General features: G+C 44.7%; 1 protein-coding gene, 1 long non-coding RNA gene, 1 other non-coding gene and 1 pseudogene across 22 annotated transcripts in view; 1 reads left to right on the top strand and 3 right to left on the bottom strand.

Moving 5' to 3' along the window:
- Positions 1 to 1405: 1405 nt before the first annotated feature.
- Positions 1406 to 26683, bottom strand: LOC101926009 (uncharacterized). 15 transcript variants are annotated; one of them, XR_012433310.1, is made up of 4 exons: positions 25382 to 26683; positions 23245 to 23385; positions 14390 to 14573; positions 1406 to 4912 (listed from the first exon to the last, which is right to left on the bottom strand). It is a non-coding gene; the product is annotated as an uncharacterized lncRNA (long non-coding RNA). The 15 variants fall into 15 exon arrangements; XR_012433309.1 differs by having other exon boundaries at positions 23245 to 23380; XR_012433317.1 differs by having other exon boundaries at positions 23245 to 23380; positions 25660 to 26037.
- LOC102121481 (heterogeneous nuclear ribonucleoprotein H2-like) lies at positions 9893 to 12346 on the bottom strand (annotated as a pseudogene).
- On the bottom strand, positions 18649 to 18772 carry LOC123573244 (U4atac minor spliceosomal RNA). The gene has a single exon (XR_006697971.1). It is a non-coding gene; the product is annotated as a U4atac minor spliceosomal RNA (small nuclear RNA).
- Positions 25628 to 26787, top strand: part of WTAP (WT1 associated protein) — a 29990-nt gene continuing 28830 nt past the window's right edge. For 3 of the 6 annotated variants that reach the window (XM_045391700.2, XM_005551515.4, XM_045391702.2), the window contains exon 1: positions 25628 to 25864. Coding sequence is in view for 1 of the 6 variants with exons in the window: in XM_065543196.1 (XP_065399268.1) it covers positions 26182 to 26220 (39 nt within the window). In the remaining 5 variants the exon portion in view is untranslated. Of the gene's footprint in view, positions 25865 to 26040; positions 26221 to 26787 lie in introns of those variants that run through there. The other 3 variants (XM_065543196.1, XM_005551516.4, XM_045391701.2) reach the window with 1 other exon arrangement.

Here is a 26787-nt window from a genome sequence, read left to right as displayed (position 1 = left end):
AATTCTCTTATCTGAGAATTGGTTGTACCAACCTGTCCTTTGCAAGATTGGTATTGTTAATAGGACCAAAAGTAGTACTTAAATTGCTAAAATGAAATGATCTAGGCTAAAAGAGAAAATGGTTATAGAGATATATTAAGGTTTCAACGTGAGCTTAATTTTTTTCCCCACTTCAGGCAAAATTACGATTAGATTGCATCCTCAAAGAACACATTAACTATTAGAAAGGAAAGGAGTAGCTTGGTTCAGAACAAAAGTGTTCTGTTAAACAAAGGGATAAAGTGGACACGTGTGGCAGGTAATCACGAGTTGATTCTATCCATAAAGGGAAGAGGGAATCAGCATCATTGAGCAGATCCTCCATGTTGCTAGCTACTAAGTCAAATGCTTTATTCCTTCTGTAAGCAAAGATAGTGACTTGACCAAGGTCACTCATAGAGCTAGTAGGTAGTAAGGGGGATATGAATGTACGGTTGACCCCTGAACAATGCAGTGTCAGGGGTGCTGACCCCTTCAGTCAGAAATCTGCGTATAGGCCCAGCACCGTGGCTCATGCCTGTAATCCTAGCACTTTGGAAGGCCGAGGTGGGCGGATCACCTGAGGTCAGGAAATCAAGATCAGCCTGGCCAATGTGATGAAACCCCATCTCTACTAAAAATACAAAAATTGGCAGGGCCCAGTGGCTCACGCCTGTAATTCCAGCACTTTGGGAGGCTGGGGCAGGTGGATCATGAGGTCAGGAATTGGAGACCAGCCTGGCCAATATGGTGAAACTCTGTCTTTACTAAAAATACAAAAATTAGCCAGGCGTGGTGGCACGCACCTGTAGTCCCAGCTACTTGGGAGACTGAGACAGTAGAATCGCTTGAACTCGGGGGGTGGAGGTTGCAGTGAGCTGAGATCTCACCACTGCACTCCAGCCTGGGAGACAGAGTGAGACTCAGTCTCAAAAACAAACAAACAAACAAACACTTGAACCCAGGAGGTGGAGATTGCAGTGAGCCGAGATCCCGCCACTGCACTCTGCACACCAGTCTGGGCAACAGAGTGAGACTCCTTCTCAAAACAAACAAACAAAAATTAGCTGGGCATGGTGGCAAGCACCTGCAGTCCCAGTTACTCAGGAGACTGAGGCAAGAGAACCGCTTGAGCCTGGGAGGCAAAGGTTGCAGTGAGCTGAGATCACGCCACTGCACCCACTGCACTCCCGCCTGGGCAACAGAGTGAGACTTTGTCTCAGAAAAGAAAAAAAAAGAATCCAATAAAAAATTTAGAAGAAAAACAAGAAAAGAAATCTGACTATAACTTTTGACTCCCCAAAAACTTAACCACTAATAGCCTGCTGTTAACTGGCAATAACATAAAGATTATACATCACAGAGAGGACAATAACAAAGTTGATTAGCACATATTTTGTATGTATATTGTGTTCTTACAGTAAAGTAAGCTAGAGAAAAGAAAAATGTTAATAAGAAAATCAATGAAGTTATATTTACTATTCATTAAGTGCAAGTGGATCATCATAAAGGTCTTCATCCTCCTCATCTTTATGGTGAGTAGGCTGAGGAAGAGGAGAGGATGATCTTGCTGTCTCGGCGGGGCGGGGGCCAAGGCAGAAGAAAATCTACATAGAAGTGGACCCATGCAGTTCAAACCCATGTTGTTCAAGGGTCAAGTGTATTGCTGTTAAACCTGTGTAACTCTGTGCCTTTAAACAGCTGCCACTCCCTCTCCCACATTCCTCAAACCCAAAATAATTGGGCCCAGCCTTATCTAATTGGAGCCCAAGGTTTGAAACTTTCCTCCTCCTTCTGTCCCTACGCAACTTCCCAACTTATCCCCGTCTCCCCAACTCCCGACTGGCCTGTTGTCCCATCTCTTACACATGACTCTGGTCATCACTCTTGGACCTGAAGCTTGATACTGCTTCTCTGCCCTGACCTTGGTCCATCTGCCCCTTAGATCACATTTGCTTGGTAGCCTCAGTGAAGACCCAGTTTCCTGGAGTTTCCCTTCACAATGGCCCAGCTGAGTCTTCCCAACCTAGTCTAGTGAAAGACTCAGACTTGCTGGGGACCCAGAAGGCCAAAAGAGAAGGGTTGTCCCATATTGAGAGTCTGGCAGAGCCCTCCATAAGATCCCTTCATGAGGACTTCCTGCAACATCCTGCTTCCTTTATGGAAATGAACACCACCTCTTCCCCATTACTACTCCACGGAAAAAAAAAAAAAAAAAACAACCATGGTCACTGCATTCTATGTAAGGGGTGGGATCTGTCATTATTAAACTGCCAACTTCTAGTTCATATCCCAGGATTTGTCATAGAGTAAGACTGATTTCAGGTGCACAGTTCCAAGAATGACTCTCAAGAGCTACTCAAGCTACTAAAGAGTGGCCCAGACCACTGAGGGCCGTGACAAAGCATAGGATCTTGGCTGGCTGAATCTCTGGGCCAGCACAACCACCCCACACTGTACATCTACTCGGAGGAGCCAAAATAGGTACACAGGAGGAATGGCCTCGCATACCACCCATGCCAGATCGTGGTCCACTGAGAACAGTATTGATATCAGAGTATTTCTGGGAACCAGTGTCCCATCCAGGCAACTCCCAGGACTCTATCCATCCGGGCCGCATCACCCTCCTCTAGTGCCAGCTTACGTCTGCATTTACCCTTTGGTAAGAAATTAGATAAAATCGCATAAGACTTCATTTTCATGCTAAAGATATTTAGTTTGAGGGAACTAGACAGCTATATGATGGTACACTAGAGGCGAGCCACTAAAAACGATCACTGTTCAGTTAGATGTGAACAAAACAAATATTTAAGAGTGGGTCAATTATTAAACATTTAAGGGATCAGATTGGTTTGCAGGTGTCTAAGTTCCACTCCACTTCAGAGAACTGATGGAAATTAGAGACAACACATTACTAGTATGGTGATGCAGTAGCTCCAATAATTTTCTGGTTCTTCATCTGATTGTATTTACATGTTTTAAGTTAAAATGCATTGTTAACATGTGTGGCATGTTTTCCAACTCCCATTTTTTTTGATGGCATGGATAAGAAGACTTAGTCTCCAAGTACTAAATGAAGAACAGATATCTCTCTGAGTCCATTTTGAAAGTAATGCTTAAATGTGTCTGGTCTCAGCCAGGCGCAGTGGCTCACACCTGTAATCCCAGCACTTTGGGAGGCCGAGGTGGGCAGATCACGAGATCAGGAGATCGAGACCATCCTGGCTAACATGGTGAAACCACGTCTCTACGAAAAATACAAAAAATTAGCCGGGCATGGTGGCGGGCGCCTGTAGTCCTAGCTACTCGGGAGGTTGAGGCAGGAGAATGGCGCAAACCCAGGAGGCACAGCTTGCAGTGAGCTGAGATCGCACCACAGCACTCCAGCCTGGGTGACAGAGCGATACTCCGTCTCAAGAAAAAAAAGAAAAAATGTGTCTGGTCTCTGGGACATAACATCTATCTTTGTTAAACTCTGACTTTTTATTGACCTGATTTTCATTTAGGTTCAATCTTAAGCTTTCCAAATCAAGCAGAGACCTAATTTTCTTAAGCTTCCCTGGAACACAATGTAGGTTCCCGACTTTTAGATTGAACTCTAAGAGACATTCTCAGCGATGGGGTGTTCTCCAAAATCTTATATAAGAGTCCACTTAACGCAACTGTCAGGCAAGACAGAATGTAAGATTTCCCTGTATTCCACCCACATGCCACCACCGTGAGCAATATAAATATAACCCCACACCTGCTTCCTCTCCAGGCCAATCCCTGGACATGTGAGGAACCATGGTTAGCATGCTCAAAGATGAAGAGCAGCAGCAGAAGGCAAGACGCTAGAGAAGACACCTGCCAGCTGCCAACATCTTTCTCCCTCAGTAGGCTGCTGGTCTACTAGAGGCCTGTGTTGAAGAAGTCTTGACTGTAAATCACTTTTGGAGTTTTGGTTCTCACATGGCAATGAGCATTTTGGATAGTGAATTGAGCCTGTGTTCTGACTTAAAGTGATTATAAGACTTTTTATTACTAAAGAACATATTTTTTAAAAGGTCATGGGACCAAGCTGGGCGTGATAGCACATGCCTATAGTTCCAGCTACTTGGGAGGCTGAGGCAGATCACCTGAGCCCAGGAGTTTGAGGCTGCAGTGAGCCATGATCATGCCACTGCACTCCAGCCTGGTGACAGAGTAAGACCCTGTTTCAAAAAAAGAAAAAAAAAAGTCATGGGACCAGCATTTGCTCCAGGGACAAAGAAAAAACAAGCCCATGAAGCAAATTTAATGACCTATTGGGCAATAAAGGAATATCACTTCATGATCTCATCCATGAGTCACTGTTATTCATTGTGTAATAGTCACACATCAGTGCTATGGTGGAATCTCAAAATCTCCCATATTTTTGGTATTTGAACAGTACCCAACATTTCCAGCTTGAATGTGGACTTTTCCCCTCCAGTCTATATATTCTATGAGTCATTTCAGTGGGGATTTTAGGAGAGAACCTAAATTCCCCTTCTTGCCGGAGGATCACCCACCCCCAGTCAGCCCAAGCGTGACCTTTACAGTTAGAAAGTGCTATGCACAGCTGCAGCTTTGGATCTTAAAGACTTCCTGAGTTGTCTTCAAACATTTTTTGAAATTCCTTTAGAAGAGTAACACTCGCTGCTTTGACAGATATATTCCTGCTTCTCCATGGTTTACATTCTCATCACAGTCTCGTGCAGAGGTTCCTTGGCTTCCACTTCATGGCTTCATCCTCCTCTAGGTCCTTGGCTTCCTCTCCATCCAGTTGGAAGAAGGCAAAGAGAGTGAGAAAGGTTGTTGTGGAGTGGAAACATCATATATCCCCTCTGGATTATCCGGAGCTCAGCTACGTGGCCACATTCTGGCCATACCTCTGTGACCAGGAAGAAGAGGAAATGGATTTGGTGACTATTTGACAAGTCTTTGTCACAAAAAGTTGATTAAGGTTTCTGTAACTGGTAATTAGTAAATGTTAAGATATCAATTAATATCCACAGACTATCAAGAAATGTTATGCCACAATTCTAGTCACTTTCTAAAGAATTTAGACATGCAAGAAATGCATGCTTTAGCTGAATGCCTAGTGACCAGCTGTTAGGATCAATATCTGATCAAATGCAAATATTACCATCAGAGAATGAACTTCTGAAATTCAAGAATGAATCTGAAGTTTTATTCAAAATAAATTATTAAAACATTTAATAGTAGTTTAAAATTAATTAATTTTAAATACCTGACATAATTTCTCAGCATGTCAGCTGCTAGATTACTGCAGAGGTCATTGCAGAACTATTAGATGAAGTGTAAGTGTTGTATGTATTATTGCAAGGGCACAATCCCATAATATTTATAGTGATTGTGAAACTTTTATTTTTTCTATTTTTAAATATTAACCATTATACAATCATGGCTGAAAGTTAATTTTAATAATTAGGTTTTATGTACAAAGATAATTATTATGAACTTTTAAAAAACCCAAATAGGGCCAGGCATGGTGGCTCATGGCTGTGATCCCAGCACTTTGGAAGGCTAAGGCGGGTGGATCACTTGAGGTATGGAGTTCAAGACCAGCCTAGCCAACATGGTGAAACCCCATCTCTATTAAAAATACAAAAAAATGTCTGGGCGTGCTGGCTCACGACTGTAATCCCAGCAATTTGGGAGGCTGAGGTGGGCGGATCACCTGAGGTCGGGAGTTCAAGACCAGCCTGACCAACATGGTGAAACCCCATCTCTACTAAAAATATAAAAATTAGCCGGGCATGGTGGTAGGCGCCTGTAACCCCAGCTACTCGGGAGGCTGAGGCAGGAGAATTGCTTGAACCCGGGAGGTGGAGGTTGCAGTGAGCCAAGATTGCGCCACTGCACTCCAGCCTGGGCAACAAGAGTTACACTCCATCTCAAAACAAAAAACAAAAAACAAAAAAAACAAAAAATACAAAACAATTAGCCAGGAGTGGTGGTGCACGCCTGTAGTCCCAGCTACTCGGGAGGCTGAGGCAGGAGAATTGCTTGAGGCTGGGAGGCAGAGGTTGCAGTGAGCCAACATCACACTACTGCACTCTAGACTGAGCAACAGAACAAGACTTGGTCTCAAAAAAAAAAAAACAAAAAAACCTAAATAGGCTGGGCATGATGGCTCATGCCTGTATTTCAAGTGCTTTTGGTGGCTGAGGTGGGAGGACCGCCTGAGGCCAGGAGTTCAAAACTAGCCTGGGCAACACAGCAAGACTCCATTTCTACAAGAAATAAAAATTAGTCAGACATGGTGGTACTCTCCTGTATTCCTAGCTACTCGGGAGGCTGGGATGGAAGGATCCCTTCAGCCAGGAGTTAGAGGCTGCAGTAAGCTATGATCATTCCACTGCCCTCCAGCCTGGGTGATGGAGTGAGACTCTGCTCTCTTTAAAAAAAATAAAAAAGCTAAGTGCAGTGGAAAGTTAATAAAGGCCATTAAAAGAGTACGTTATTAGCCAGATAACTTTAGAAAGACCATTATGTCCTTTTGAATCAACAAATGTGTATACGAAGATAAATGATATTAATCAGAATGAGATGTATTTAGCTCATTTAAAGTTATTGCATAGTATATACACATTTATATTTTAACTGACAGAATTTCACTGAATATAGAACTTAAGAATATTTTCACCCTACACTATATCTATTGACTATCTAGACATTGATAATAATACAAATGGCATGGCATGTTCATATGACTGATGATGTTAGCCTGGTTGAATATGATGGTAACCTATGCTGTTACATAATCGCTCATCTAGCACAAGGTCAGGGACAGCCCAAATGACATTAAAATTATCACTTGACTCCAGCTTTCCAAAAGTCAAGGCTGAAGTTACATAGATTTTAGAAAACTACCTAGGTCAAAGCTATGCCATGGTTTATCCTTAAAACACTTATTAAATATATATTATCTTTTCTGTGCCTTCTAGTAAGATTCCTGTATAGAGTAGGCACACCTATCTGCTGACATTTATCCTGTGTATCTTGCTCACTCCCTAATTTCAGTGTTTGAGGCCCCCGAACATGCCCTGGCCCTTGCCAATCCCTTCTTTTGGGGCCAGATTCGTGTCTGTGTCCTGGCTTTCACTTACAGTCCTAGATGGAATATAACCAGCTGGTGTGCCACACAGTTCCACCTCCTGCACTCTCACTGCTGAGCCCTGCTCGGAGAATGGACCTCTGGAAACATTTGTTTGCCCGAAACATGCCTAAGTTTTCCCTGCCTTCTGGCCATAGCCTTAGACAGCCCAGTTTTCCTTATTAAGGAAGCCTCTGGGGCCCTGATCATCTCCACAGCAGCTTCTTTTAGCCGCCTCCTACCCAAATCTGCCCTCATTACCATGTGCTCATTCCCGTCAGGGGCAGTGGTACTACTCAAACTTACTGGATCATTTGGCTAATGAAGCATTTTTTTTTCTCTCACTTTTTCCTAGAGAACAAGAACAAAATGTCCTTGCCCTGTATCTAAGGTTTTTTCTACTGAGAGGGAGACTTGTTGTTCAGTTCAAAGGTTTATGGGCATAAAATAAGGATGTCCCAAATAAGGGACCTTACTTTTATCATATCAGTCTGATAAGCTTACACATACTTTAGATTACATTCTCTGAAGCTAAGTTGTGCCTTTATGCTGCTAAGCATTTGTAGTGGCTAACACCTGTAATCCCGGTGCTTTGGGAGGCTGAGGTGGGAGGATCCCTTGAAGCCAGGAGTTCAATACCAGCCTGGGCAGCAAAGCGAGACCCTGTCTGTATAAACAATTTTTTTTTATTTTTTTGAGACTGAGTCTTACTCTTGTCGCCCAGGCTGGAGTGCAGTGGTGCAATCTCGGTTCACTGCAACCTCTGCCTCCCGGGTTCAAGCAATTCTTGTGCCTCAGCCTCCCAAGGAGCTGGGACTACAGGTGTGCACCACCACAGCTGGCTAATTTCTGTGTTTTAAGTAGATGGGGTTTCACCATGTTGGCCAGGCTGGTCTCAACCTCCCAACCTCAGATGATCTGCCCACCTCCTCAGCCTCCCAAAGTGCTGGGATTACAGGTGTAAGCCACCCCGCCACACCTGTTAAAAAAAAAATATATATATATATATATATATACACACACGTGTGTGTGTGTATTTTGTTTATTGTTTATAAAAAAAATTTTTTTTTAAATCAGCCAGCAGCAATACAGGGAGACCCCATCCCTCCAAAAAAGAAAATAGCCAGGTCTCGTGGTGTGTGCCTGTAGTCCCAGTTACTGAGGTTGAGGTGGGAGGATCACTTGAGCCCAGGAGATAGAGGCTGCAGTGTGTTGTGATGGTACCACTGCACTCCAGCCTGGGCAACAGAGTGAGATCCTATCTCAAAAAAAAAAAAAAAAAATCCAGGTGTTGTGGTATTTGCCTATAGTCCCAGCTACTCAGGAAGCTAAGGTAGGATTGCTCAAGCCCTGGGGTTCAAGGCTGCAGTGAGCTCTGACTGCACCACTGCACTCCAGTCTGGCGAACAGTGAGACCTCATCTTTGAAAAAAAGGGCTTCTGGCCGGGCGTAGTGGCTCACAACTGTAATCCCAGCACTTTGGGAGGCCAAGGCGGGTGGATCACCTGAAGTTGGGAGTTCAGGACCAGCCTGACCAACATGGAGAAACCCTGTCTCTACAAAAAATACAATATAGCCAGGCGTGGTGGTACATGCCTGTAATCCCAGCTACTTGGGAGGCTGAGGCAGAAGAATAGCTTGAACCTGGGAGGTGGAGGTTGCAGTGGGCCGAGATTGCACCACTGCACTCCAGCCTGGGCAACAAGTGCAAAGGGCTTCTGTTTTTGTATGTACATATGGAAATTCTGTTGTGTGTGTTTCAAGGAGTGGACTTGAAAGCAGCTTACTTCATCCAAGTTGAGGCTTTACCTTTTTTTTTTTTTAAAAGGAAGATTTAACAAGTTTCACTTAGTACATTACTTCTAAATGGAAATCACAAGGAAAGATTTAAACGAAAGCCTCAGAATTCCATACAAATGACATGACAAAACCCCTAAAGTATTAGTATTACATCTTAAAATTGTCCCATATCTTAAAAAAAAAGTAAAAGTATACACTCAAGTGTACACTCACATGCCTTAGAGGATATTAAACCAAAAAGCTAAAATTAACAAACATGCCGAATGTTTTCATTTTGAATCGTATACACAGCCTCTATATTTGAGTTTTACAGAAAAGCATGTTTCTCAACGTGTCTCCAAAATTTTCAATGTATTTGTGGTATAAGAGCAACATTTAATATAAGTGAAACTGCATCAACCTAAATATGCCTACTGCTTAGGTACACTCCTACAACATAACTAACTTGAGGAAAGCTGAAAATTATTTCAATAGTTATGGTCAATACTGAACTTATTGTTATGTCATAGATGAATGTTTCAGTGTTCAGTGTTCAAAACTACTGAGCTCAAAGTTTTAAAATAATCTTCCACTTTTACAGTAAGCATGTAGTGTCACAAGCCTGTAATGCAAAACTGGTAAATTTTGCTTGTTTTCTTTAAAAGGAGAGGCTGGGCGCAGTGGCTCACGCCTGTAATCCCACCACTTTGGAAGGCCGAGGCGGGCGGATCACGAGGTCAAGAGATCGAGATCATCCTGGCCAACATGGTGAAACCCCGTCTCTACTAAAAATACAAAAATTGGCTGGGCGTGGTGGCGAGTGCCTGTATTCCCAGCTACTCGGGAAGCTGAGGCAGGAGAATCGCTTAAACCTGGGAGGCAGAGGCTGCAGTGAGCCAAGATCGTGCCACTGCATTCCAGCCTGGCGACACAGAGAGGCTCCATCTCAAAAAAAAAAGAGAAAGAAGACAAAGAGAAGCTAAGAATAAATTATATTTCCCATTTATCCATCATACTGGATATACTAGATGTCCCTCCCATTCTATTCAACTCCCATAAATGCACATCTTTTATATCTGGAGTAGCTCTTTAGTGCTCCTTCTCTATCTGAGCAAGGTTTGACTGACAGTCACTGGGGTTTTCCTCCAGAACGTGGTCATATCCACTCATATTGCTCTGACCACCATAACCACCACTCACACTGCTCTGACCACCATAACCGCCTCTATAACCACCACTCACATTGCTCTGATCACCATAACCACCTCCATCACCACCACTCAGCTGCTCTGACCACCATGACCACCTCCATCACCACGAATCGCACTGTTCTGACCACAATCACCACCACTCATACTGCTCTGATCACCATAACCACCACTCAGCTGCTCTGACCACCATAACCACCTTCATAACCACCACTCACACTGCTCTGACCACCATAACCACCTTCATAACCACCACTCACACTGCTCTGACCACCATAACCACCTTCATAACCACCACTCACACTGCTCTGACCACCATAACCACCTTCATAACCACCACTCACACTACTCTGACCACCATAACCACCTTCATAACCACCACTCACACTGCTCTGACCACCATAACCACCTTCATAACCACCACTCACACTGCTCTGACCACCATAACCACCTTCATAACCACCACTCACACTGCTCTGACCACCATAACCACCACTCATACTGCTCTGACCACCATAACCACCACTCATACTGCTCTGACCACCATAACCACCCGCATAACCACCACTTAGCTGTATAACTAGACTGGTTGGATAAGCCCTTCCCTCCCGTCATTTAGCTACCATAAGCACGACCACTTGCCCCCGCTGTAGAATTCAAAAAAAGTTCTACAGGCTGGGTGGGGTGGCTCACACCTGTAATCCCAGCACTTTGGGAGGCCGAGGTGGGCGGATCACGAGGTCAGGAGATCAAGACCATCCTGGCTAACATGGTGAAACCCTGTCTCTACTAAAAATACAAAAAAGTAGCCAGGCGTGGTGGCAGGCACCTGTAGTCCCAGCTACTCGGGAGGCTGAGGCAGGAGAATGGCATGAATCCAGGAGGCGGAGCTTGCAGTGAGCCAAGATCGCGCCACTGCACTCCAGCCTGGGTGACAGAGCAAGACTCCATCTCAAAAAAAAAAAAAAAAAAAAAAAAGGTTCTACATAGCTGTGACCATAAACCCCCCTACTCCTTCCTGCAGCATTTAAAAAGATCTCCACATATCTGTGCTGCCTATTAGCTTTGTCTTTTGCCATAGCTGCGACAGCATTCTCGTGAGCAGCAAACTCAACATCTGCCCTACCAGTAAACTCTGTCATTGAGTCCAATTTCAATATGTACTCTCACGGGGTTAAGAGGTGAACAGAAATTATATCATTCTCAGTGGCTCTGTAAGGTAACCCCCTAGTGTGTACACAGTGCCCTGTGGTGCTCTGGAAACTGGACCCACCATCTCCACATCCATGATCAGACATTCCTGAAAAACAGTAAATGCAGTCTTTTCCAAATCTATCAGACCTACAGCCACATCTATCATTACAGCCACGATAGTCATCATAGCCTCTATACCCTCCACCATAGGGACCCTGCCTCATCCTTTCAAACCCAGCTCCTCTGCCAATGCTATTATATCCTCGGCCAGCCCCTGGCCTATCATTGGGACACGGCCACTGCACAGCCATGAGCTTGTGAGGGGGATCATAGTAGGTCTGAACTTCAGCTTGGCTATTCTAGACGATTTCAATGTACCTGTGCCCTGTTCTTTGCCTGTGTTTCTTCAAGGCCTTCTCAGCTACCTCCTGCAAAGCAAACTGCAAAAAGGCTTCCCCTGAAAGTCCACTCGCAGTGTTAATCCATTTGGCACAATTTCCAACCCTGAAAAGAAATGAACAATCTCTTCCTTGCTACAGCCAAACGGAAGTCCCCTAAGCCAGACGAAGCCATCACTGGCAGTATCAGGGCTATTCAGACCTGTGTGCTTCAATACTCAATCCATTTCAACACTGTTAGACTTGAATACTTCAGCATATCTGTGTCCCATAGTTTCTCTGTCTTCAAAGCCAATTTCGCTTCATCTGCAGATTCAAGTTCAACAAATGCCTCACCACTTGGTCTGCCTTCTCTGATGTAGATGAAACAAATATCTGATGTGCCATTTTGTATTTTGCAATCAGGGAAGTGCATCACTTCATCGGCTGAGCAGGACCAGGGTAGGCCCCTGACCTTTACCACGAACCCCTCCCTGCCTTCCATGCTCAGCATCGTGGCGACTGTTCAGCTCTTGGTGGCAAGTTTGGCTGAGTGCAATTTTGGTGTAGTGGGCAATTTTCCTCCTTCTGCCTTCAAATGGGCTATAGTGAGATGACAACCAGAACTACTTATGCTCACATAAGCAAGTGATCACATGAGCACACCAGCTTTACCTCTTATCTGTGCTGCCATCTAACTTCTCTGTGCCTCTGCTGTCCCATCTGTCACACGAGACTAATGCAGGCCCTCACTTCCCTAGATGTTGGGTTGTGAGGACCAAAGAAACATCATTCCCCATCTCTTTCTCTGTCTATACCTTTTCCTCTATTCTTTTTCCCCTCCAGAAACCCAATGACCTTGGACTTCCCTGAGTCCCGCACTGGTTGACACATTACATACTGATTCTTCCCTCTTAGGGAAGATGAGCCTAGCTTCCATCGGGAACAGACCAGCACATTCCATCAGTCCCTTCTCCTGACTGTACATTCCCTACTTCACTCCCAGGCTCAGCAGCACAGCCTCTAGATGTTTTGTTCTTGTTTCATCACCAGGCGGTGCTCTTTCCCACAGTACTATAAAGCAATTCCTATTTTTCACTTTGCTGAAAAGGTGTGCCAAATGACTGCAATTCTGTGTGCCCAGATTATGATAAGCCTACCCTGGTGTCCTGCCTAATTAATCACATCACAGCCCACTGGCATTTTCATCAGGAGCCTTTGCTTGAGTGGATGGGAGTAGGCTACAGATTCTTCTCTGTTGTCTGGCTGGAGTAGAGCAGTTACTGTCTAAAGGTTTTCTGTCTTGGTAGACTGCCTCCTTTCCTGGACCTTTAGTTATACATAAGAGGCTTTTGCTGGGGGCTGTTTTTGGTCTATGCTTGTTGACGTTTACAGATTGCTGGCTTCTGGGATATATGAAGCAAAAACGAAACACAGGGAGTCACTCCTGTGTCAGTCCTTGGATCCTGAAATCCATAGCCAGTTTGCCTTTTAGTCTTCTTCTGCTTGTTTTACATATAATACTCAGGATTTTCAGCCGTACTTGGTGAGAGGAACATGGCAAAGTATGTCTACTTCATTTTCCCAGGAGTGGAAATCTCCCAGAACTGTGCTTAGAAAAGGCTTGTTGTGTAGGAGACAGTTTTGATGGGAAGCAAAGATGGGTGGCAGAGGACCAACTAGGGGGCGACTGTTAGTCAACAAGAAAAGCTGAAGACCTGGATTGGCCAGTAGCACTGGGAGAAAACTATTTAGAGGTTAACAAAGACAGGGAAGAGCAACAAAAACAAGCCTAACAGGCAGTCAATGTGGTCCACAGTAGAACCATTGCTTAAGGCAGAATTCCTCTGGCAGAAATACGGATTTGCAGTTTGTCAACAGGCACGGAGTTTTTGAATGGACTGTCTCCTGTTCTAGTGGGTCTTTAATTTGTGGGGAACAAAAAACTGTCCTTTTAAAAACTGAAGAGATTTGACTGAGTGTTCGACCAAACAAGATCTTACTGTTGCATCCATAAGGTTAAACATAATTAGCAAGCATCAGAGGCAAACAGAATAGCATTTTGAAAAGTTCTGAAAATAGACCAGGCATGGTGGCTCACGCCTGTAATCTTAACACTTTGGGAGGTGAGCCCAGGAATTTGAGACCAGCCTGGGCAACATAGTGAGACTCCTGTTTCCACAAAAAATGCAAAAATGAGCTGGGTGTGGTAGGTCACACCTGTAGTCCCAGCTACTTGGGAGGCTGAGGTGGGAGTGTTGCTTGAGCCCAGGAGGTGAAGGCTGCAGTGAACCGAGATCACACCACCGGACTGCAGTCTGGGTAACAGAGTTAGACCCTGTCTCAAGAAAAAAAAAAAAAGTTCTGAAAATAAAATGCTTCAAGACCCTTATATTTTTATTGTAGCTAGCTTTTTGTCTTATAAAAGTTTGGTTTTCTGGAAATGAATAATGACTTCTAAATTTTTGCTTTATTAAATTATAAAACAAGGGCTATGTACATCATAATGTAAAAACAACAACAATAAAGCAAAGTGTCACAGAAAAACCTAGTTTTGCTGGCACCTCTCCATTTTATTTCACCTGTTTATCATATAAATGCCCTTCCTAAGTAAGTTAGAATGTGTTTGGCTATGGGTAACAGGAATCCTGATGAACAGGGTTTTAAATATAAGGACATATCTGTTTTACCTAATAAAAAGCCCAAGAACTGGCAGTCCCTTGGTGAGATTGGAAGATTAACAGGGTCATCGAGGATCCAGGGACTTTCCATTCTTGACTCTGAATTCCCAGCAGCCTGCTTTCATTTTCCAACTTGTTGCCTCATCATCATAAGATAGTTTCTATAGGTGCAAGCATCACAGCCTCTCACAGCCTAGTAAGAGACAAGGAAGGGAGGGAGGGGGAAAACATTTCATCTTGTGTGCCACTCTCTTCTCAGGAAGGAAAATTTTTCTCAGAAACCCCGAGAGATTTCCTCTGATCCCAGTCAGAACTGCTCAACTGTCCAACTCTGCCTGCAAGAAGACTGAGCACCACCACTATTTGGTAAAGACCATGATAGCCATGCTTACCTTAGACCACGTGTTCTCATCAAGGGTATGATGGGAGGGGGCAGTATTGAAAATATAGAAAGGGACACTTTCAGTTGTCACATAAACAGAGAGGTGCTATTGGTATCTAGTGGGTTGGTCTAGGGATGCTAAACGTCCACAAAATTCTTTTCACACACACACAAATTGTCTTGTCCAAAAACAACAGCACACTTGTTGAGAAACACTGGCTTACAACGGCCGTAATTCATCTCCTGGCCTGAAGACACTATGACTCAAACACAATTTAGAAGTTCCTAGATTGTGCAAGAGGAGGAACATGGCTCCCAGTAGTGTGTACTGGGATGTTGGAAGGAGTACAGCAACGCCTAGTCATTCTGGCATGCTAAATCCTTTTCAGAAAGCTGCTGTTATTTGTACCGAATGGGCAACCAGGAAAGAATTACAGGGATCAGGACAGGGAAATTCCATGCAAAGTGTGCCTTTATTTTTCCCAGTAAAGGGATTTTTTTCCAGTAGCTGGACAAGCCTGTTTCCAAGAATAATTGACTCTGAGTTACCCATACCTCTGTTACCTCTGTTGACTAACGGATGCTCCTCATTCCCACCAAGGAGTTCAGAATGTTTAAAACCTAATTCTATATTTATTTTTTTACTATTATTATTTTAGAATTAGAGACAGAGTATAAATTTATAAAATAATTTATAGTCATAATATTATTTTTAATGGACACATAATAACTGTACATATTCTGGAGTATACTGTGATGTTTCCATACATGTATACAATGTGTAGTGATGAAATCAGGGTAATTGGCACATCTATCACTTCAAATACCTATTATTTCTTTGTTTGAAAACATTCAAAATCTGCTCTTCTATTTGAAAATATACAATAAATTGCTGGTTATTATAGTTACCCTATAGTGCTGTAGAACACTAGCACTTATTCCTCCCATCTAGCTGTACTCTTATATCTGTTAATAACCTCTGGCTGTCCCCTCCCTACCCCCACCCTTTCCAGCCTCTAGTAACCACTATTCTACTTTCTACTTCTATGAGATCAACTTTTTTAGCTTTCAAATATCAGTGAGAACATGCAGTATTTCTGTGTTTGGCTTATTTCACTTAATATAATGTCTTCCTGTGGCTAAATAGTATTCTTACATATATACATGGATATGTACATGTATATATATACACACCACATTTTCTTTTTCTTTTTCTCTCCTTTTCTCTTTCTTTCTGGGATAGGGTCTCTCCCCTCTGTCACCCAGGCTGGAATGCAGAGGTGCATTCATAGCTCACTACAGCCTTGAACTCCTGGGCTCATGAAATCTTCTCACCTCAGCATCCCAAGTAGCTGGGACTACAGGCACACACCACCATGCCTGGCTAATTTTTATTTTTTTTTTAGAGATGGGGTCTTACTTTGTTGCCCAGGCTGGTCTCAAACCCTCCTCGAGCAATTCTCCCACTTCAGCCTCCTAAAGTGCTGGGATTACAGAAATGAGCCACCATGCCTGGCCATATATACCACATTTTCCTTATCCATTCATCTGTTGATGGACACTTAGACTGAGTCTTTATCTTGACTATTGTGAATGGTGCTGCAACATACACGAGAACGCAGATATCTCATCAACATATGAATTTCTGAAATAGTATTTTAATAATAGCCTAGTAAAAATTATAAAAACCTACTTAATTTTTTTAAAAAAAAACTTAGAATGTCAGAAGTCTTTGTCGTCTGCAGAGAAAATGAAGACTAAACATTATTAGCTTTAATTATAATTTAAAAGATCTAAATGTTCACTAAATCTGAAAGATTAGATACATTGGGTTGATATGCTGCATTGCTGCTCACAGTAAAATCACATAAGTCAGTGTAAAATCCGCTAGATTAGAAAAAGAAGACTAGGAAGTTTGGTTTGCCTTCCCTATCTGTAAAACCACAAATCTCTATGCTTGACACAAACTAAGGTAAATAAATAATGTTTCTTAGGCTAATTGCTAATGGTGAATAGGAGATAACCTGGCATAGAAGAGTAGAAAGAGCATTCCAGACAGAAAGAATGGACCCAGCAGAGGTACTAACTGGTGAAACAGCATGACATGGTCATAGTCATACCAGATGTGAGTTCTTGAGAGCACTGTGGATTAACATTAATGTTTTTAACCAACAACTCTGATCTCTCCAGGATCCCTGGATTTCTGGGTGCCAATACCAAAAGCTAGACTTACAGAAAATTTTTTTTTTTCCTCTGTACTTCTGCAATAGATGGAATGTTTGCATCCACCCAAAATTCATGTTGAAATCTTAATCCCTAATGTGGAGGTAGGTGGTGAGGCCCTTGGAAGGTGATTAGGTCATGAAGGTAGGGCCTTCAGGAATGAGATCAGTGCCTTTATAAAAGGGATCTCACAGAGCTCTCTTTTTCTGTTTTCACCACATAAGAGATAAGAGAAGTCAGCTGGCGCGGTGGCCCATGCCTGCAATCCCAGCACTTTGGGAGGCCGAGGCAGGTGGATCACGAGGTCAGGAGCTCAAGACCGGCCTGGCCAACATGGTGAAACTCTGCCTCTACTGTCTCTACCCATGTCTCTAGCCGAGCATGGTGGCACGTGCCTGTAATCCCAGCTACTCAGGAGGCTGAGGTGGGAAAATCGTTTGAACCAAGCAGGCAGAGGTTGGAGTGAGCCCAGATCCGGAGAGGTGGCTTGCGCCTGTGGTCCAAGCTACTGGAGAGGCTGAGACAGGAGGATCACCTGAGCAAAGGAGGCGGAGTCTGCAGTGAGCCAAGATCGTGCTCCCTCACTTCGGCCTGGGCAACAGAGCAAGATCCTTTCTCAAAAAAAAAAAAAAAAAAGTTATAGGCTAAGTATTAGGCTTATGGCAAAGAAGTGGCCAATTCACTTAATCTCAATCTAACTCAGTATTATGTTTTGTTTTGTTTTTTGAGACAGAGTCTTGTTCTGTCCCCCAGGTTGGAGTGCAGTCACGCGATCTCAGCTCACTGAAACCTCCATTTCCTGGGTTCTAGAGAGTCTCCTGCCTCGGCATCCCAAGTAGTTGGGATTACAGGCGTGCGCCACCACACCCGGCTAATTTTTGTATTTTTAGTAGAGACAGGGTTTCACCATGTTAGCCAGGCTGGTCTCGAACTCCTGACCTCAAGTGATCCACCCACCTTGGCCTCCCAAAGTACTGGGATTACAGGCGTGAGACACGATGCCCAGCCTTGTTTTTTCTTTTCTTTTTTGGGGTGGTGGCGGGGGGACAGAGTCTCGCTCCCTCTCCCAGGCTGGAGAGCAGTGGCACGATCTCAGCTCACTGCAACCTCTACCTCCCGGGTTCAAGTGAATCTCCTGTCTCAGTCTCCTGAGTAGCTGGGATTACAGGCGCCCACCACCACGTCCGGCTAATTTTGTGTGTGTGTGTGTGTGTGTATACATATATATATGTAGCCTATAGAATGATACTTTGATGGCATTTCCCAGCAGTCTTTCATCTAAAGGTTTTAAAGTCCATTGACAGTCCTTGTCTGAGTCAATTATTTCATTAAGGTTTGCATCATGGTTATTTTCTAATTCTATATTTTATTCTATACTTATTAGCTGGCATCCTATACTAGAGTTTTTCTTCATCAACTGGGGATAAACCACATTTTTTATTTTTAAAAAATGTAAATATATGTATATATATATTTAGTAGAGACCGAGTTTCACCATGTTGGCCAGGCTGGTCATGAACTCTTGACCTCAAATGATCCACCTACCTCAGCCTCCTAGAGTGTTGGGATTACAGACGTGAGCCACCGTGCCCAGCCTGTATGTACTTTTTAATACACTAATATGTAAATAACTTTGTGTGTGTATGGGAAAGCGGTTTCTCATTTTCCCAAAAATTGCACTAAGGTAAAGCAAAGCTCTAGTTGATTTCAATGTTGTGCAGGAGTTAGTGGTACTGCCCTCACTAGGCACTCATTGAACAGTAGCACAAACCCAAGAAATGGATGGTTGTAAGTAACTTTCATCATGTACTGATATTTCATTCGAAATGGTGACTTGAAGCTGGTTAGATATTGAAACTGAGACTATAGTATGCCTAACTCAGCTGCTCAATATTTATTGCTTATAGTCTTATGACTTTTTTTTTGAATAATTATCTTTGCTAGTACTATTAGATTTGCATGACAACCCTTTCTCTTGTATTTTCTGTAAACTGGAGGTTGTCCCACTATTACTGATACTAAATTTGATGGGTTGGTTCAAATGGTGACCACCAGATGGCTCCACTATACAGGTGTATTTTATCTTTTTTTTTTTGAGAGTCTTGCCCTGTCGCCCAGGCTGTAGTGCAACGGCGCGATCTTGGCTCAGTGCAACCTCCGCTCCTGAGTTCAAGTGATTCTCCTACTTCAGCCTCCCGAGGAGCTAGAACTACAGGCGCATGCCCCTGCGCCCAACTAATTTTTTTTGTATTTTTATTTTAATTTACTTTTTCTTTATTTTTATTTATTTTTTTTGAGACGGAGTCTCACTCTGTCACCTAGGCTGGAGTGCAGTGGCACAAGCTCGGCTCGCTGCAAGCTCTGCTTCCCGGGTTCATGCCATTCTCCCGCCTCAGCCTTCCAAGTAGCTGGGACCACAGGCGCCCGCCATCACGCCCAGCTGATTTTTTGTATTTTTAGTAGAGACGGGGTTTCACCGTGTTAGCCAGGATGGTCTCAATCTCCTGACCTCGTGATCTGCCCACCTCCGCCTCCCAAAGTGCTGGGATTACAGGCACGAGCCACTGCGCCTAGCCTTTTATTTATTTATTTATTTATTTATTTTTGAGGTGGAGTTTTGCTCTCGTTGCCCAGGCTGGAGTGCAATGGCGCGATCTTGGCTCACCACAACCTCCGCCTCCCGAGTTCAAGCGATTCTCCTGCCTCAGCCTCCCGAGTAGTAGCTGGGAGTATAGGCATGCGCCACCACGCCCGGCTAATTTTGTATTTTTAGTAGAGATGGGGTTTCTCCATGTTGGTCAGGCTGGTCTCAAACTCCCAACCTCAGGTGAGCCGCCTGCCTTGGCCTCCCAAAGTGCTGGGATTACAAAGATGAGCCACTGTGGCCTTTTTTTTTTTTTTTTTGTATTTTTAGTAGAGATGGGGGTTTCACTACGTTGGCCAGGTTGGTCTTGAACTCCTGACCTCGTGATCTGCCTGCCTCGGCCTCCCAAAGTGCTGGGATTACAGGCGTAAGCCAGCACACCCAGCCTGTAATTTCTTTTACAATTAGGTAAGTAGCCTGTAGAATGGTACTTTGATGGCATTTCCCAGCAGTCTTTCAGCTAAAGGTTTTAAAGTCCATTGAAAGTCCTTGTCTGAGTCAATTATTTCATTAAGGTTTGCATCATGGTTATTTTCTAATTCTATATTTTATTCTATACTTATTAGCTGGCATCCTATAGTAGAGTTTTTCCTCATCAACTGGGGATAAACCACATTCTTTATTAAAAACAAAAAAACAAAAAAACCAGGGTAGGTTGGGAGCAGTGGCTCATGTCTGTACTCCCAATGCTTTGGGAGGTTGAGGTGGGAGCAACACTTGAGCCCAGGAGTTCAATACCAGCCTGGGCAACATAGCAAGACCCCATCTCTAAAAAAAAAAAACCAAAAAAAAGCAAAAACACTTAGCCAGGTATGGTGGTGAGCACCTGTAGTCCCAGCTTCTGAGGAGGAAGGAGGATCACTTGAGACCAGGAGGTCAAGGCTACAGTGAGCCATGTTCGTGCCACTGCACTCCAGTCTGGATGACAGAGCAAGACTCTGTCTTAAAAACAAAAACAAATGAAACAAAAAACAAACAGGGTAAATGCTATCTCCCTTTAATAACTAATTTTCAGAGTATCGAATTGATGTAATGGACACTACTAATGAGGGAAAAATAGTTTCCCTCTTCTTATTCTCTCTTCTCTGTACTAGATAGCAGATTTTTATTTATTTAGTATTTGCAATCAATTGTATTTATTTTCTTTTTGACGCTAAAACTGCCCTAAATTTGGCCTGTGGGAGATCCTTCAAGCTGGCTCCCATGTCTCTAAAATTTATTTTTGAGAGACTGAAAATACAAATGGAAAATGGCCAGAATATACATAAAAGCAGAATTCTGACCCATTACCTGCAACAACTAGCCCAGTAAACCAACCACCTATCTACCATAAGTGCTGTCCTCCCAGCCTGAAAGCCAAACCTGCTATCAACCAGACTTGTAGGAAATCAGACTCTATCTCTGGTATCTCTGGATTGCTATCTCTGGTAGCAATTCAGGAAGCTAAATAGTAACTTCTATGACAATCAGCTCAAAATGGCCAGGACTTGATTAAAAATGGACAGCTTCCCTAATTTTTGTCCCAATTTCTAGCTTATGACCATTCACAGAAAACCAAATATCCTCCTTTAACCAAGCCCATAGAATGCCAACTTGTAGTTAGCTTCCAGCTTCCCCATGCCAACAGCTTCCGATCAGGCATACCTGTGAAACCTTTCCTTTTGTCCACTGTAAAGCTTTCCCACTCCTCTGCATGCCTTTGAACCTCTGCCAAAACATAAGGGATGGTGGCTGACTCCCTTGCTATGGCAAGTTCTCAACAGACTTTGCTTTTCTCATTTGGTTTGCAATAAAATGCATCCTATATAGTGACACAATTTGATGAATTTTGACAGATGTATACATCCCCGTTAACCATGACACAGAACATTTCCATCACCCCCAAAAGTTCTCCCATTTTCCTTTCCAGTCAATTCCTTCTCTCTTCCCCTCCTAGTCAACCACTGATCTGCTGTCTTTCGCTATGGATTAGTTTTGTTTGTTCTCCTAAATACAGCTGGCATAGCCTCATTGGTCTAAGCACTTCCTTTGCATTCAGGCACAATGAAATACCTGGCTCATCTTGTACTTTTCCCATCCCAGAGCTGGAATCAGCCAATTCTCCAAAGGAGCTCTGGATCTTTTTAGTGGGAAATGGAATTTAGAAACCAAGATCTGGGTGTTAGATGTGCTCACTGTTACTGTAGGGTGACCATGCCTGTACATCCTGGTTCACCTGGGACTCTTCCAGTTTTAACCGAAAGTCCAGCATCCAGAGAAAACCCCTCTGTCTGTGGCAAACTGGAACAACTGGTCACCCTAGTGCTTCTAGGCCCTTTCAGTCCACAGAACTAGGACATTATTTTTTTTTGCAGTTTAACTTTTTTTTCCTTTTTCTTTTCTTTTTTTTTTTTTCTTTTTGATAGGGTCTATTGCCCAAGCTGGAGTGCAATGGTGATATCACAGCTCACTGTAACTTTAAACTCCTGGGCTCAATTGGGCCCCTCGCCTTAGCCTCACAAGTAGCTAGGCCTATAGGCACAGGCTACCACCCCTGGCTATTTTATTATTTTGTATTTTGTAGAGACAAGATCTCACTGTGTTGCCCAGGCTGGTCTTGAACTCCTAGGCCACTTTGGCTTCCCAAAGCACTAGGATTCAAGGTATGTGCCACTGCACCCAGCCCTCCAGTTTAAACTCGATATTACAGACTTTTTTTTCTGAACTTCTTAAAATTCTTTTTTTTTTTTTTTTTTTGAGACGGAGTCTCGCTCTGTCGCCCAGGCTGGAGCACAGTGGCCGGATCTCAGCTCGCTGCAAGCTCCGCCTCCAGGGTTTACGCTATTCTCCTGCCTCAGCCTCCCGAGTAGCTGGGACTACAGGCGCCCGCCACCTCGCCCGGCTAGTTTTTTGTATTTTTTTAGTAGAGACGGGGTTTCACCGTGTTAGCCAGGATGGTCTCGATCTCCTGACCTCGTGATCCGCCCATCTTGGCCTCCCAAAGTGCTGGGATTACAGGCTTGAGCCACCGCACCCGGCCTAAAATTCTTTATATTAGTTTTCTTCCCCCCGAGGATCAATGAACTTCTTAAAAATTGTTTTAAATTTTTTAAAAAATGGAGACAGATCTCGCTACGTTGCCCAGGCTGGTCTTAAACTCCTGGACTCTTACGATCTTCCCACCTTGGCCTACCAAAGTGCTGGGATTACAGGCATCAGACACCCGGCCCTTTTCTGAACTTCTTTGATCTTGCATTTGTATCTCATTTTCTCATACACTGCAAGTCTTTGTACACAGTAACATTAAAATACTTATGTTATCCTACCTTATGCAGTACAGTTTCAAAACCACAGTAACAATGTTACCATTAATCATAAATCAGTGAAGCTGAAAGCTCCTTTGCACTTTTTTCATCCTTAGGATACACAGTTGACCCTTGAATAACACTAGTTTGAACTGCCAGGGTCCACTTATATGTGGATTTCTTTTTACCCAAACACAGTGGGGCCAGGGACGGTGACTCACACCTACAATCCTGGCATTTTAGGAGGCTAGGTGGGAGGATCACTTGAGCCCAGGAGTTCAAGACCAGCCTAGGCAACATAGCGCTCTACAAAAAAACAGAAAAAAATTACCTAGATGTGGTGGCACATGCCTGTGGTCCCAGCTACTCGGGAGGCTGAGATGGGAGGACTGCTTGAGCCCAGGAAGTCAAAGCTGTAGTGAGCCGTGATCGTACCACTGCACTCCAGCCTAGATGACAGTCAGACCCTGTTCTCAAAAAAGAAAAAAAAAGAAAAGCAAGGGAAGGAAAGGAAGAAAAGGAAGGAGGGAGGGAGAGAGGGAGGGAGGGAAGGAGGGCGGGAAGAAGAGAGGGAGAGAAAGAAAAAAGAAAAGAAATGAAAGAGAAGGAAGGAAGAAAACAAAGCAGAAGTACAGCAGGATGCAAAACACGCCTATACAAAGAACCAACTTTCCCTATGCTCAGGTCTGGGACTTTAGTATGCAGATTTCTGTATAGGCTCCCAGAAGGTCCTAGATGCAATCTCCTGCATATAAGGAAAGACTACACTATCTCAACACAGATACACTACTAGAGTACTGCGTTCAAAAGCTCGGAGGCGCCAGTGGTGGTGGCTCGCGCCTGTAATCCCAACACTTTGGGAGACCAAGGCAGGCAGATCACCTGAGGTGAGGAGTTTGAGACCAGTCTGACCAACGTGGTGAAACCCCATCTCTACTAAAAATACAAAAATCAGCAGGGGATGATGGCACATGCCTATAATCCCAGCTACTCAGGAGGCTGAGGTGGGAGAATAGCTTGAACCCAGGAGGCAGAGGTTGCAGTGAGCTGAGATTACACCACTGCACTCCAGCCTGGGCAACACAGTGAGACTGTCTCAAAAAAAAAAAAAAAAAAAAGCCCCAAATTATTTTTTCTGTGTATCGCTAGTTGTATTAGTTAAGTTCATTTGTTTCTATTTGCTTTCAACCTTAGGATTTATTTTGTTTTCTTTTTTATTTACTTTTTGGCTATGTAAAACGAAAAATTCAAAGTAGAGAAGTCTTGTCTCCCCTCCACTCTTTCCCACCACTCTTTATAGGTAACTATTTTAAGTTTCAAGGATATCCTTCCAATTCCTCCCCCAAAATAAGTATATATATATAAATATTCATATTAAATATATTTTTTATATATTTAAGTAAATAAAAGCATATATGCTTATTTTTGCTTTTGAATAAAGTGAATACTTAATATACTTAAGTATTTAAGTGAATACTTGATATAACCTGAGACTCATTTCAAAGCAACACGATTATTTTATGAATCTTTTTAATGGCTGCACTGTATTCTACTGTATGGATGCACCATTCCCAATCAGTTCTCTATTAATGGATATTTGGGTTATCCCTAACTTTTGCTATGACAGCACTGCAATAACCTTGTGTACCTATTGTTTCCACGTGTGGAGATGTACCTTCAGAATAAGGTTAGGGTTAGAAGTATAACTTCAAGGTATAAGAAAAAACAAGTAATTTTGAACTCGACAGAACTTGAACCATTTTTCCATTCCCACCAGGAAAGGCAATTTCAATGTGTATTTCCATTGTAAGTGAGGTGGAGCGACTTTCTATGTTCATGAGGAACACAGAATTACATAGAACATAAAAAATGACTATTTTTTCTGAGAATCATCTGTTCATGTGCTTCCCCATTTTCCCCTTTGGCTTTTGGACTTTTTGTTTTCAATTTTTGAGCGCTCTTGTGATACAAGTTGCAAAGATTTTCTCCAGACTGATCTGATTCACTGGGAACACACTATGGCCATCTGGAATGTACTTTAATCTTATCCTAATAGATCACCCTACTACAAGACACTCCTTTGGGGATGAACAGGTTCGAGAAAGCCGGCTAAGGACAGACCAATCAAAAGAACTACGTGCTCCTCTAGTAAGTGTTTAGAGACTGCTTCTCCAGGTAACACCGCCCTTACTCGGCGGTCCAGATGGCAGTCTTGCTTCAGGGAGTCTACTCCACTTGCAGGACCTCTTTGGTTGGGTTCACTAAACCTCACAGGGCCGCCTTCCCCACGTTCGAGTTAGCAAGGAGCCCTCAGCGCCGCGGACACAGCGCAACCTCCGACGCCGGAGAACAATAGCTCCTTGATGCGTCTCCAGAGATGTCAAGGAGGAACGAACCCAGCGGCCAGAAGGCTGCGCCTCACGACTGAAGAGAGGGAGGACATCGGATTCTAAGTTCCCAAAACTTACAGGTGAGCTTCTGCTAAGAGCAAAGGCCCGCGGCTCGCCGCCCACCGCTTCTCTTCTGAGGTGGCACCTGGTTCTCCGGCACGCGGAAGCATCACGGATGAGCGTCGCGAACACAAAGCGGCCAATCACGGGCCGCCTTCGCCCAGATCCCTCCGCACGAGGCCGCCCCCGCAGCCGCAGGTGGCCCCGGCGAGTACGTCCACCTTCCCTTCCCGTGATGCCCCGGGGCTGACCTCCGACCTCGCTGGCCCGCCCCTCCCTTCGGCCGCTTCCCTTACCGCGCTAGCTGAGCTCCGGCGCCCGCGGAGCTCGCGCCAGGCTCCTGGGCAAGGACGGGGCGTATTACCGGGGAGCAGCTGCTCCATTGCGCCTCGAGGCCCCGATCGGGCTAGGCTGGCGGCCTCCCTCCCTTCACCTTTCCTCTCCTGGCAGGGCCCGGCGGCGGGCGAGTGACTGCGGCCACGCCTGAAAGGCGACTCTTCTGTGAGTGGGCCAGAACGCGAACATGGCGGAGCGGGGAGGCTGGCGGGAGGCGGGAGGCAGTGGCGCTGGCCTGCGGCGAGTTTGGGCCGGCTGTGGGGCGGGGCGGGGCGGAGCGGAGCCCGGTGGCGGGGCGGGGCCGGGCGGCGGGTCCTGGTTTCCTCCCTCAGCGCCATTTTGTGGCAGCGAGACCCACAAATAAAGGGGAGCGCTGGGGTTGCGGCGGGACTAGGAGTGCGGCGGGGCAGGCGCCAGAGCTGTCCGGCTGCGCGGGGGCCCGGGGGGCCCGGGCGGCAGGGCAAGCAGCGCGGCCTCGGCCTATGCGACTGGCGGCGCCGGCGCGGCTTCTGCCTGAAGAGGTAGGTGCGGGCCGGCTGGCGGGAGCGGCCGCGGGGGACCTCCGGGGCTGAGGGTTGGGGCGCAGCCGCCCCCGGCCGGTAAGAGGCTGGCAGGGCCCGAAAGGCCACTCGGGCCCGGCGCGGCACCAGTCTCGTTATCCGCTCTACCTTCCCGCCAGCGGGGAACACTTCCGCCGCGTCGAGGCCATTTTATCTCCGTCCTCCGTCCCCAGGGCCCGGGGTGAGAGGGGTGCTTCGGCGGCCGGAGAGACCGGCCACTCACGGAGGTCGGAGGATGCCCTCCGCGGGCTGAGCGGCGGCGCTCGTTTTTTCCTCACCTCGGTGTTGCTCCCTCCACCTCCCTTGGGCCTCTCCCGAGTTCAGCAAGGAAAAAAAGAAACGTTCGTTCCCTACATTTCATGTCACGCAGTAGGATGTTACTGCAGCTACGTTCTCTTGTAGACTTCCATTTTTAAATGAGTGCATGTATTCTGAGGAAAGAAACTGAATTATTTGCAGATTTTTGTGAAATCCAAGTCTTACGTTGGATCCCTGTGAGACAGTTACTACATTATTTTTTTAACCTTT

Source organism: Macaca fascicularis, chromosome 4 (assembly GCF_037993035.2).
Source record: "Macaca fascicularis isolate 582-1 chromosome 4, T2T-MFA8v1.1".
NCBI classification, from domain to species: Eukaryota; Metazoa; Chordata; class Mammalia; order Primates; family Cercopithecidae; genus Macaca; species Macaca fascicularis.
This window is presented reverse-complemented; position numbering and strand designations above follow the sequence as displayed.